The sequence below is a fragment of the Odontesthes bonariensis genome, chromosome 15 (genome assembly GCF_027942865.1).
Source record: "Odontesthes bonariensis isolate fOdoBon6 chromosome 15, fOdoBon6.hap1, whole genome shotgun sequence".
Taxonomy (NCBI): Eukaryota; Metazoa; Chordata; class Actinopteri; order Atheriniformes; family Atherinopsidae; genus Odontesthes; species Odontesthes bonariensis.
In genome coordinates this window covers 13,174,507-13,187,235 of record NC_134520.1, presented here as the reverse complement: position 1 = coordinate 13,187,235, position 12,729 = coordinate 13,174,507, and the positions used below count along the sequence as shown (strand labels likewise).

At 40.7% G+C, this 12,729-nt stretch overlaps 2 protein-coding genes across 3 annotated transcripts; both read right to left on the bottom strand.

The window, feature by feature from the left end:
- Positions 1 to 3,166: 3,166 nt before the first annotated feature.
- On the bottom strand, positions 3,167 to 5,251 carry faslg (Fas ligand (TNF superfamily, member 6)). Its single transcript, XM_075484302.1, has 4 exons — positions 4,933 to 5,251; positions 4,279 to 4,327; positions 4,101 to 4,163; positions 3,167 to 4,017 (listed from the first exon to the last, which is right to left on the bottom strand). The coding sequence occupies exons 1-4, from the start codon at positions 5,203 to 5,205 to the stop codon at positions 3,599 to 3,601; spliced, it is 804 nt and encodes a 267-aa protein (XP_075340417.1). The 5' UTR covers positions 5,206 to 5,251; the 3' UTR covers positions 3,167 to 3,598.
- Positions 5,252 to 9,066: 3,815 nt separating this feature from the next.
- Positions 9,067 to 12,515, bottom strand: LOC142399768 (uncharacterized). Of its 2 annotated transcripts, none has more exons than XM_075484301.1 (5): positions 12,376 to 12,515; positions 12,059 to 12,099; positions 11,903 to 11,977; positions 11,178 to 11,367; positions 9,067 to 9,701 (listed from the first exon to the last, which is right to left on the bottom strand). In XM_075484301.1, the coding sequence occupies exons 1-5, from the start codon at positions 12,440 to 12,442 to the stop codon at positions 9,142 to 9,144; spliced, it is 933 nt and encodes a 310-aa protein (XP_075340416.1). In that variant the 5' UTR covers positions 12,443 to 12,515; the 3' UTR covers positions 9,067 to 9,141. The 2 variants fall into 2 exon arrangements, with proteins under 2 accessions (XP_075340416.1, XP_075340415.1); XM_075484300.1 differs by having other exon boundaries at positions 11,903 to 11,961; positions 12,063 to 12,099.
- Between the last annotated feature and the right edge of the window lie 214 nt (positions 12,516 to 12,729).

The following is a 12,729-nucleotide window of genomic DNA, read 5'->3' as shown; positions in this document are numbered from 1 at the left end:
TTCTCATAATCTTTTGTCATGAGAGTTTCTTGCCACGACTGCTCTCTGCAGACCCTGTGTGCATGAGCTCTGCATCGTCTCGTGTGTGTAACCTTGCGGGTGCTTTGGAGTCATATGTTGCTTCTGTTTCGCCTCTTAGCCCAACAGGCGTACAGTTTGTCTGAAGGTTCTCTTTTATCCTCCTTAGTCATAGAGGAGCCCATTATTGATGAGTGTTTGCTCAGGATTTGAAATCTAAGAAAATTTCACCAGCTCTAGAAATATCAAAATGACAATCCTGGACTATGACAAGTCGAGCTAATTAAGTTTTCTTTTTTAATTTTTTTACCAGTGCATTCAGATTTAGGACTGTATCATACATTATATGATTATTGTCATGACTAAAATTTGATGTATATTTTACGGTAAAGGTGCAAATGATCTGAGTGATATTTGAACTGCTCTTGATTGCCCTTTGAAACAGGTATTGATTTTATTTGGGGGAAAAAAGCAAGTTTTAGGTAAGACGTTTAGACTGTTGCTTCTGATCCAAGTTGAGGAGCTTTTGTTTACTGTTCAGGGCTTTCTGTAGGACAGTCAGGGTTTATCATCGCAAATGTCATCAAGGATTTCACTTTCACTGTGCATGTGGTGGTGTTGAAACTGAAAATAATGTTCAATGAAATGTTTTCATCTTAAGGCATTCTAATTTTCTTCTTGTTTAGAAGTGGTTACAATTCAGTTGGAAAGTGTGGTAACACCTGGTGTGTTGTTTTTCTAATCGCTACAGATATGTTCCGAATATTCACAGGCGGAGAAATGGAAGCAGCTTTTTCCAGTCAATAAGAAAGTGTCCAGACTCTTTTCTTTGGATTCACAGGTACAATTCAAAATTCATAGATATATCAACGATAACAAGCAATTCAAGCCAACTTTCAACAAAACAGGCCTTTCGCTCCCCTCTGCATCTCTATTGCCTTACATTGGCAGTAAAACAGTGGAAGACTTAGACTTCATTGTGTTAACTGTCTGCATATGTGAAGTTGTGGATTCAAAACCTGCCTGCTGAAGCTTGCAGAAACTTGTCTCTCCAACACATCAGCATTTGCTGCTGCAGCTCAGCATGCTCATTTGTGCATCCTCTCGTATTTTACTTTGCTTTTTTTTCAACAGTGAAGAGCCTTAAATTTCTAAGCTAAGTCTATAGGATCTATTGTATGTTGCGGCCTATAAGCTATATTGTAACAGGCCCAATAATATGTATAATAATAACATCATGGCATACAGCATTTTCCTTTCCCCAAACATTACGATTCTTATCTGAATCAGAACGTCATAGTTTGGTCGCATCCGTCCACAAAACATTTTACCAATAGACTTCTGGTTTGTCCATCTGATCTTTATCAAACTGCAAATTGACAGTAATGTTCCTTTTTTTTGTTGGGGGGGGGGTTACACCCCTGCTCAGTACACCACTTTGTTTCATCATTAACTTTCTAATGCTGCATGGGCTGTGGCTGACTTTTGAAACGTTTTAAACTGTCTGTGAGGTGTTTATACGGTCTGAATTGCAAAACATTTTTCTTTCTATTCGATGGTATAAAAAGCCTCAACTGATATTTTGTGAGGTCATGAGTTACCATACAGTGGTTATTTAAACCATTCTATAGATCATCTTTAAAATTGATCTCCCCCTGAGTTTTTACTCAAGAAGCTGACATCCTCCTGCGGCGCCCACATTTGATCAAGTTTAGCTGAGGACTTTTCAAATGGATCCATTTTGACTGCAATTTTTGGTATGCAGACGGGATTATAATAAATCTAATAGGCTTTGGATTTACTTTTCGAAATTCAGCATATTTACTGCTTTTTGAATATGGAGAAACTGAAAGAAAGCAGAAAGAGGAAAATGATCAACGGAAATAAACATGATGTGTCGAAATTAGGACAGAAGAGGACTGTGCGACAACTCGACAAGGTCACATGTCAAAACTGAGACACAGACTTATTTTCCACAGCAGCCCTTACATTCAACACAAGCTGCAGAGTTTAGTTGTATAAAGAGTAATATGGGGCAAGTATCACTTTCAGCAGCCAGTTTTATGATGAGTAAAAAGTGAATATTGGAACAAGATGCAACCACACGTGTGGTGACTGAAGCCTGGCTTCATCAGTATAGCTATCTTAAATATCTTGCTGAGTAAAAGCCTGAACACCCTCACATCTGTGGTTTTCAAAAAAGCTGTCTTAACAACTTGTTAAATCTGCATGTTGAAGAAAGGCCTCAGGAAATCAGATGCACTAATAGATATGGACTACATTGTTTTGTTGAAGGCTGCTTTTTGTTTCAGTACTGAAGCCCCGCTGTAGAACAAATTAATCACTCAGCTCTACACCTTGTTCATGATTTATTGCACCGGCACTCTCATGCATGTAAAAACTTTTTTCTTTTTTTTTTTTAAAAAGAAGGGGAAATTTACGATTGAACCCAAAATTATTCTGAAAAGAGGTTGGTTTTTTTTTTATGTCTGAAAGGAGATTGGCTGGCTTACCAAATAGCTCACCAAGCTTTGAGTGGACACGAGAGCGAATGTACAGAGAAGTTACGATGCTTACCGCATGGATTAAAAGAAGCACAACTCTTTTACAAAAAATAACCTGCAGACATGCAGGACCCTTGTGATGTTCACACAGGAAGGAAACACGCATCAAAACTGCCACTGTTTTATCCCCCCCACTGTGTATGTGCCCAACCTGCGCATCTCACTCTACTAACATGGCTTTGTGGTGTACTGAAAACGAACACTGCAATGAGGGTGTTGAACTGAAAAAAAAAAGGGTGCGAAAGAAAAAAGAATTGCATTGTGCTTGCATTCTTGGGTCTCTAAATCAGTTATGAAATGTTAATTCACCGGAAACATTTAAAGATTTAAGTGGCAACCAAACATGCATCTGCAACGTGGAATATATGGAAATGAAGCCCACTATCAGAAGGGAATTTCAGTAGGTGTCTCTTTGTGAATACTTTCCTGTGGTGATGATCAAAACTCTTGTGGGTGTTCCTCGTGAGACAGACTACCCGAACAAGAAGCACATTTGGATATCATCGAGAAATGCCCTATTTTGTAACAACCCAACCCCCTCCCAGCCTGATTTTTTTTTTTTTTTTTTTTTTTTTTTTTTTGTAGAAAACAATAGACATCCGCTTAAATTATCTCTTTATTTGCTTTAAACACACATTTAGACATGGTGTCAGTTCCACACCAAAATAAATATTTGAAATTGCTACAAACTAAATCAGCACCTTAGTGTTAACTGACCCTCGCATTGTCGATAAAAGGCACAATATTTGTTTCTGCAAATGTGTAAAATGCTTCATTTGATTCCTCCAGTTCTCAATTTTTATGCTGCCAATCTAAAAGACGTGCAATGTTTTTCCCTGGATTTTTACATCACTCACCCTGACATGAGAAGCAATTTGGTTTACATAAAAGAAATCGCATTCAATACATCATTTCGGTAAAGTTTCACTCCCATATGAGACATTCTGAACAGCTTACATTCTGTCACTGGAGTAAAATGACTACACTAAGGCACAAAGCCAAACACCCCAAACTCTTCAGATCTTGTAGAGGCCGAAGAAGTTGGCATAATGCGAGTGGCTAAGAAAACGGGGTTGCGATACATTGACAAAAACTTTGTCGTTTCGCTTCAGCTGTTGAGCAGAGCTGAGGTAACTCTCTGTGGTCCAGGAGTGGGAGGCGTGCTGAGGGCAGAACCCCACCCTGTGGGCCTCCATCAGGTTCAGGCGTGAGGCGTGTCCCGCTCTCTTCACGAACACGGAGTGCTGAAAGGAGGAAGTGGGGGGGCACTCCTTAAAGATCAGTTCCACTCGTGAGTAAATGTGATAGAGTCCGGTCTCGTTGACCTGCAGAGCACCATCTTCAGTGATGTAAGCCACTCCGCCGGAAGTGAATGCCTGACCGGTCTTCGGTTCCCATCGTAAAGTGTTTGGAAATGCTTCTTTTTCAATGCGTCCTGCCAAACCAGAGACATGATGTTGGTAAATGTGAACATGACAAAAATGGCAGAGTATACCCTGAAATGATTAAGAATTGTACCTATCACATGAGCTGCAGGTCTGATGCGTTTGTCTTCTCCACTTGGCCTGGGTTCATAAAGACCTGAAACAACCATCAGATTAGTCACATCTACTCCTTTTTTCCTTTAATGTGAACATTTCTGCTTTTTTGGAAATGCTTCGTGTATAGTGAGAGGTATTTATTGATGGACACCAACCGATTTGCTTTAGAGGTGCACTAAACTCTGGCTCAGCCTTAGGTTCAACCTTTTGAGAAAGGAAGGAGAAAAAATCAAAACCACATCAAACATGCTTGCACCTCAATGCTTAACATTGCTTGAAGCACAAGACAGATTGAGGATATCCTGTCTGAATGGACCGGTGACCACAGGTGGAACGATGAAGACATTGGTTTGCACTTTTAAATGTCAGAGCAGAACTCAGGCAAAGCTCCTCCTCAGACCAAACTAAACTGTTGCAATTAATTATTAAACTTTGCAGGTCTGCCCAAACTTTCCAGCCACATTTCCATTTTCCAACCTCACACCCCCCTGTCACCCACCTCTCTATGCAAAGGTGACAGAAGTCACACCTTTTTAATTTTTGCTGCTTTTCTCTGATTAATAAATGAGAAGGGTGCACACGAAGGGAGATGACTGACGTCACGTCATGGCAAACTTAACACAGTTATTAGTTTTAGAGTCATAACTTGACTAACATTGAACAATATGCTGTCATGCTTGCGATCCTTTTTTTTTTCAGCTTCAAACTGAATTATTTTCACACACCGCTGCTGTGATGAGTAGCTCATCAACTTAACAGATGCTCCCTAAATTGTTGCTTCTGTTGCATTTTCCACAAAAAGTGCTTACCTTTCCCATGTCTTTCATTTTTTTTTGCATGTCCAAGATCTGGTAGGCTTCAAACCCAAGGGCTGCAAACACAAGCAGGAACAGCATCAGCACAATCATGGCAAGACTGGGGCTGATTCCCATGCAGCCCCGACTCTTCTCACGGCTCCTCATCCTCTCCTGGGCAGGCGGGAAAGACCAGCAGGGTATGAGATTCGGAGGCTGCTCAGAGTGATGTGGACCTCCATCCACGAGGAACACCTGTGGGAACGGGTAGCTCTGGTCACAGCTCATTGTGCAAGTCCAACTGTGAGACAACTTATGTGTGCATCGATCTGCTCTGCTTGAAGGAGGTGTGTGCTTAAGAACTCAACCTTCAGCTGTCAAGGCATTCACCACCCACAATTCCCTCCCACGCCTGCCCCGAGTGTGCATGTTGCTTACCTATACTTAAGCAAACCAAGAACATATCAAACCATCAATCTGATAATGTGCTCCTGGTGGCTTAGTGGCATTTCACATCTTTATACCTAATGCATTTTATGTTTGTTGTGCATACTAGTTCAACTTTGTGTTGTGCAGTGTGCAGAGGGGCAAGTGCAGCTGAATGTGAGGGGAGGGGAAGTTTGAGGTTTAAGCTGACCCATACCTCTCTTACCACATTCAAGGCATCATCAGAAAGATATACCCATCACAAATTCCAAGAAAGGAAAGACTGAGTAACCACAAACACGCATCACCTGCTGGCTGGCTTTTTACCAAGTTTGCAAGTCTTTACAAGTCTTGTATGCTCAGGTAACTTACTGTTTTTGGCAGTGCTTGTTCTCCCTGCACAGGCTTTTCTCTGGTGTCAAAATACCACTTCATAGCTGAACCACAGAGGAACCTCACGCTGAATATGATTTGACCTTATATAAAATGATCATCATTAGAATGTTTCCTATTTTTATGAATATTGTTCTGCGTTCTTCTTGTGTTTGTCTTGATGTGGCCCAGCATGTTAGTAAACAGTGATACAGCAGTTTCAGTAGCGCACAGCGAGTTCTTGGTGGGATTGAGCTGCCACATGAAAAGATCAAATGTCGGGGCACTGTATTACATGCTGGCTGCTTGTGAAAGGTTAGCAGCGATACACGCAGCATTTTTTCACAGAGGTGAGAATGAACCCCAACCAATACCTCACAGATGTGCTTACAGGAAAGCTAAATGCACACAGCGCTACCACACACACACTCAGTGAACAGTTAATACCAACGATGTCTTTCTGACACTTTTGGGTGTATTTCTTTGGATACAGAGCCGTTAGGCTCCTCTTTACCTTGGTTTTGCTAGTTCTGATAAAGGGCATTTTCCCAACTTCATCGAAAACGACCGCTCTTATATTGGAGGTTGCTGCATTGTGCGGTCCCACATTTAAACTTTGCATTGAAACAAGCTGTTGTAAGTCATATGAAGTCATGCAAACTTAGTATATTGTGTGAAGTGCTTTTGTGTGTGTTGACTTTGGTGGTTTCACAGGAATCTGTCAGGCCTGGGTTCTGTCAACCACTGCAAAACGTTTGTTTCATTTCTCCAGGTTCATGCAGACACAAAGGGAAACCCACCTTGCAGTGTGAATACAGGTCTCCAACTGAAAGGGTAATTACGTCAGTCTTAACCATAAACTTCACGGACTGCCTGCACTCTGTCTGTTTCCCAGAAGCATCATGCTGAAAGCGGTCCTCGCAGCAACAGCAACAGCAGCGGCGCAGAGTGAGTTAAGTGGGAGGGTGGGGTTTTGGGGTCTAACCAGGCTGTGCTCACTGCTGCTGCTCCAGTTCATACAACCAGTCATGGGGAGTAAAATGAACCACTGAATCAGCAACTGCTTCTCTCAGTCACTGTTAATTTCTCACCATTTTTCTCTCTTCTGTTGCACAATGCAGCTCGTTGTGGTCATGATGACTGATTGTGCAAACGACATTGTGCCAGAAAATGACAATGAATCTCTGGCCGAAATGAATGGAATTAATCATGGTTTTTATTTGGAAACGTACTGGTTTCCATAGACGGCAGATTTTTGTAAGTTTCGCTTTAATTCAAAATGGAAAACGTTCCTTGTAAAATGTATCACTATGACATCTGGTAATTAGGGAAAATAATGTGCTTATGTCAAATCAGCATGGTATAAACATTTGGTAATTTCTTCAAAAAATACATTATCTAGTCTCACATCTAAAGGAAAGTTGCATATTTTAAACCAAATCATTACATGTTAAAAACTTGTAATGATTGTAAAACAGGTCTGTAGTATGTTTTTGTAGTGGAAAAAAAAAAAAAATTGGTTATGCAATTTTCATAAAATGGGGCTGCACGGTGGTGTGGTGGTTAGCACTGTCGCCACACAGCGAGAAGGTTCCAGGTTAAACTCCCAGCTGGGGCCTTTCTGTGTGGAGTTTGCATGTTCTCCCCGTGTATGCGTGGGTTCTCTCCGGGTACTCCGGCTTGCTCCCATTGTCCAAAAACATGCATGTGAGGTTAATTGGTGTCTCTAAAAAATTGTCCTTAGGAGTGAACGTGTGTGTGTGTGTGTGTGTGTGTGGTTGTTTGTCTCTGTGTGGCCCTGTGATGGACTGGCGACCTGTCCAGGGTGTATCCCGCCTCTCGCCCAATGACCGCTGGGATGGGCTCCAGCCCCCCCGCGACCTGACCGACGAATTCAGCGGGTATAGAAAATGATGGATGGAGTCTCTTCCTTTTCATATGACTTCTCTTGTTGCCTTGACATGTTCCTCCTTGCCTATCCCAACAAGAAATTATACCTCTAATCCTTTGGTCTTGTCAACATTGAAAATATGGACACAGTTTAGAAAACACTTCAAATTATATAATTTTTCCCTCTTATGCAATAATCACTACTTTTTGCCCTAAAAGCTTGACTCTGCATTTGCATTCTGGAGTTATAAAGGTGTCAGATCATTTAGAGACTTATTCCTCAATGGTGTGTTTGTAGATTTCAAATCCTTGTCAGAGAAATTTGATCTCCCCCAAAACCATTTCTTTCGATATCTTCAACTTCGGAGTTTTGTTAAGGACCATTGTACTACATTTCCACAACTGCCTCAGGAGGCACCATCACCACATATTCTTGATAAGCCATTTATTCAAGTGGGACTAACATCCAAATTATATACTTTTATTCTGAAATTAAACCCCTCTCCTCTTGACAAAATCAAATGTGAAATGGAGGCCGAACTGGAAGTTCAGTTTCAGGACGAATGGTGGGATAAAGCCAAACTACAAGTGAATTATTCTACATCATGTGCCCGTCTTAACCTTATACAGTTTAAGGTGGTACATAGGATGCACTTAAGCAAAGCCAAATTGGCAAAATATTTTCCTGGTACTAGTGAGGCCTGTAATAGATGTACCTTTGTTCCATCACATCTTGCCCACACTTTTTGGACCTGTTCAAAGCTGACAGGTTTTTGGAAGAATTTTTTTACAATCATGTCTGAAGTTTTAGAGACTGATATAAAACCTTGTCCACTTATTGCTATTTTTGGGGTGCCTCTGAACTATTCTATGTTCAGCGCACAAAAATTGAATGTACTATCATTCGCCTCTCTAATTGCCCGTAGAAGTATCCTCCTACATTGGAAGTCACCAATTGCTCCAGGACTGCATACCTGGATAGAGGATGTGATGTTATTCTTAAAACTGGAAAACATCTAATTTTCTTTAAGAGGATCAGTTGAGAATTTTTTCACCACATGGCGGCCTTTCCTCTTTTATTTTGACAAAGTATCTGCAGTTTCCAACCCATAATTTTTAGCTAGACTTGTAAAGTACTAGCCATAGATTAGAGCACATTATATAGACTATAAAATGCTTAGGTTTGCTTGGGTAAAACTATAAGTACAGACCAATGGGGGAGGGGAGGGTGGATGGGGTTTCTTTTCTTTTGTTCTTGTTTTGTGTGTTGTATGAAAAAGAAATGGATATTGTAATTCTTTCTCCTGTGACACTGATTTTGGGTCTACTGATAATGTCCTAATAAACAAATTTGAAAAAAAAAAAGAAAATGGATGGATGGATGGATTTTCATAAAATCTAAATGGTCAAAAAATAAGGTTATTCACATGAATGTGTTGAATGAACACATGACAAGAGGGATTTCATTAAAAAAATTTATTGCAAAGCTAAAGCATAGGAGAATGTGAAGTATTTCTTTCACATACAGTAAAAATACTAAGTATGGGAGTCCTCGTCAGAAGAGGAGTAACAGTCTAATCCGAGGACATGACTAGTCCTCTCCTCTGTTGTCTCAGTGTTGGATGGTTTTTCGGGTATTCTCTCTACTGCTTCACAGTCTGACTTGTTCTCTTGGATGCTACACTTGTGTCCAGTTACAGGACTCTTTGCTGCCTGTTCACTGTTCTCTCTGTCTCTGCTTTGCAATGAATACCTTTGTCTTGATGGAGAATTATTCAGATTGGGGAGACTGGACTGCAGCATCCGGGCAAGATTCTGTGTTGGACACGAGCTCAGCTGAACTGATGGTCCTCTGAATGCGGCAGAGGCCACTGCCAGACGTGTACGGTCAAAGGACAGGGGCTGGTCCTGGGCTGAATGGACCACCTCTGAGGTTTCTGAGGTCAGGCCGGAGGGAACACGGGTTTGAAATCCTGTCTCCAAAAAGGTGCGGGGTCCCTCCGTGGCTGAGGGTTTTGAAATGCTGCACATGTCACTCTCACGTCTGCTCCACTGACTAAGACCATCATGCTGCTCACAGGGCCGAGGGATTTTAACTGGGAACAAGAGGGAGAGCACATACATGGATAGAAATAACAATTAGTTACTGGTAACCAAAAAGAAGAGTTCACACATGTCAGTAAAGCAATGAAAAAGTTATATATATATATGGGCCAAAAATTACTCTGAATTCCTAAAAATGATTTCAACAGTGGAAAAGAGTCTCTGTAGAAAAAAAAATGCACTTCAAGTTGGATAGAGGCAAGGTGTCATCTTAAAATATAAAATGGTGGAAATAAACCATTATGAAGAAACTTAAAACCTTAAATTCTAAAATCATAGTTAAATACAAATGTTAATTATATGTTAAATTATATGTTATATAATACGTGAAATATTACATATGTGTAACACTAAACATTTGACATACAATTATTTACTTTTAGTCAAGAAGCTATCTAGCTATATGCTTACTCTAGATGACATTTCCTTGGTTTCTAGTTCTATAATCAGAATCTATTCTTTGACGCACATATAAAACAGGTTTCCAGGACTGCTTTCTTTCACCTTCGTAATATTGCCAAAATTAGGAACATCCTCTCTCAGAGTGATGCAGAAAAACTAGTGCATGCAGTTGTTACTTCAACATTTGACTACTGTAATTCTTTATTATTGAGCTGTCCCAAAAAACCTCTGAAACGCCTCCAGCTGATCCAAAATGCTGCAGCGAGAGTTCTGATGAGAACTAACAGGAGAGATCATATTTCTCCAGTTTTAGCTTCTCTTCATTGGCTCCCATCAAATTCAGAACATCGCTAAATGACCAAGCTCCATCATATCTTAAAGATCTCATAGTTGGATTATTTCTAAACAAAGCACATTGCTCTCAGACTGCAGGTTTACTTGAGGTTCCCAGAGTTTCTAAAAGTAGGATGGGAGGTAGAGCCTTCAGTATTCAGGCCCCTCTCTGTGGAACCAGCCACCAGTTTGGGTTCAAGAAGCAGACACCCTCTTTAAGATTAGGCTTCAAATTTTCCTTTTTGATAAAGCTCATAGTTAAAGGTGGTTAACCCTGAAAGATCCCATAGTTATGCTGCTATAGGTCTAGACAGCTGGGGGACCACATCTTTCCTCACTCTCACGCTCTCTTTTACACATGACATTATTGATGTCATTAACTTGTGTTTCTCTTTCTCAGCAGGTATCCCTGGCCTGGTGTTATAGAGCTTGTTTCCTGTCCTCCCAAACCCCAGCTGGTCTAAAGCAGATGGCCGTCCTTCCTGAGTCTGGTTCTGCCAGAGGTTTCTTCCTGTTAAAAAGAAGTTTCTTTATTCGACGATTGCCTTATGCACGCTCAGGACAGGGGTTCCTGTTGGTTTGCCTAGCTAGGCAACCATTTTTTAACTGGATTTTGATTGTATTAAAATTAATTGGATTGTATTTGGCTTGAAGTGGATTTTACCTTTGATTGTTGTATAATAAATACGTGCTTTGACTGTATGCAGGGGATAAGCCACAACCTAACCACTAACCAGTGCTGGGAGACTCTTGTGTGTCTGCTCTCCGTTTGCAGTAAGCTCTCGGAGTCCATGGCTTGTATTTACACGAGGGGTCCAGAACTCGTAATTTGGCCATGAACCTTTTGTATTCTTTTTCTAAAGCCTCAATGTGCAACTGGAACTCGGCTATCTTCCTCTCAGGGTAATGAGAAAGCTGGGATTGCTAGAAAGAGGATAAAGACAGGCAAAAAACAGGGTCATCAGCAAACACTAACAAACACAGTAGGATCTGTTTTACTGCGGTCAAGCCAGTCCTCGCTTTACTTTGGTGTGTGCGCATACATTGGGGACTACGGTAACCACGTTTTAGAACAGCTTTTGGAGTAAAAGTATGATTTCCCTGGATGGTATTTCACATTTGGTTAGTAATTTTCACATTGAAAACTGTTAGTTATAAGAACAGTAATAAGATATTCAACAATAGATTGTGTCATTCCCACAATACTGGGGAATTACGGTTCCAAATTTCAAAATGAGATCCTTGTTACATTTCTGAAAAGAGTTAAGATTCCCAATGTCGGAATAATATTGAAGTAATGTTTTGCTTCCACACACTAATTTAATTTCAGAGTACACATCCTCAGAGTCAACCAAACCATATAATCTCAATCAGGTGATCCCTAACGTATGCGCGCACAACAAAATAAAGAGAGGGCTGGCCTGGCCGCAATTCATTTTTAAAAAAGATAGTCTTTTACCTGCAAGTAGTACTCTATTTCATTCTTGATGCTAGGGATCCACTTTTTCACAGAGGAAGCTGAATTAAGAGTAGACTGTGAACGAAAAACGTTGGCTGAAACATGACAATCAGGTGATAAAAAAGAATGCGTTACAGTTTATAACTTTTGCATTACCAACTTGGGTCGACGCTCATGAACATCTTTGAGGCGCCCCTCTGAGAAGAAAAAAACAAAATGTTTGTTTCATTATTTAGGGGGGGGGGGGGGGGGGGGGGGGTATTAACACAGTATTAACACAGTGTGGAGGTTTTAAAATTTGAATGCCACCACTCACAAGCTGAATAATGTGAACATAATGGAAATATTTACTCACGCGCTGAAAGCTACAAGACAGTAGTAGCTAACAGCTAGCTGGCAGTTCCCATTGGAGTGTTTTTTTTCAGCAGAAAATTATTCAGAGCTATTTTCTACTTCAATCACTAGCTGCTTACCCTCTCGCTCTTTCTGCAGCCACAGTCTGTTAAGTCTCCCCTGCTGTTTCTCTTCGTTTCTTGCCATTTCGACTTAACAGAAACGGCCTGCAGAATAGAAAACAAAAACAAAACCACGTGACGCACATTAGCCGTCATATGACACTGACAGCAACATACCGCGAGATTAGCAACCTGTTAAACTGAATCGGATGGGAAAAGTGTTTCTGTCCGTATGTTATTTACAGCGTGACTGTAAAAAAAAAAATTAAATCGAAAACGTTTATTTAAAAGATGTCAAGCGCATGTGTTCGGCGTCACATAGCAAACCTGGACCTGATTTTCACGAATATGCCGAGACACTTTTTAACAGCT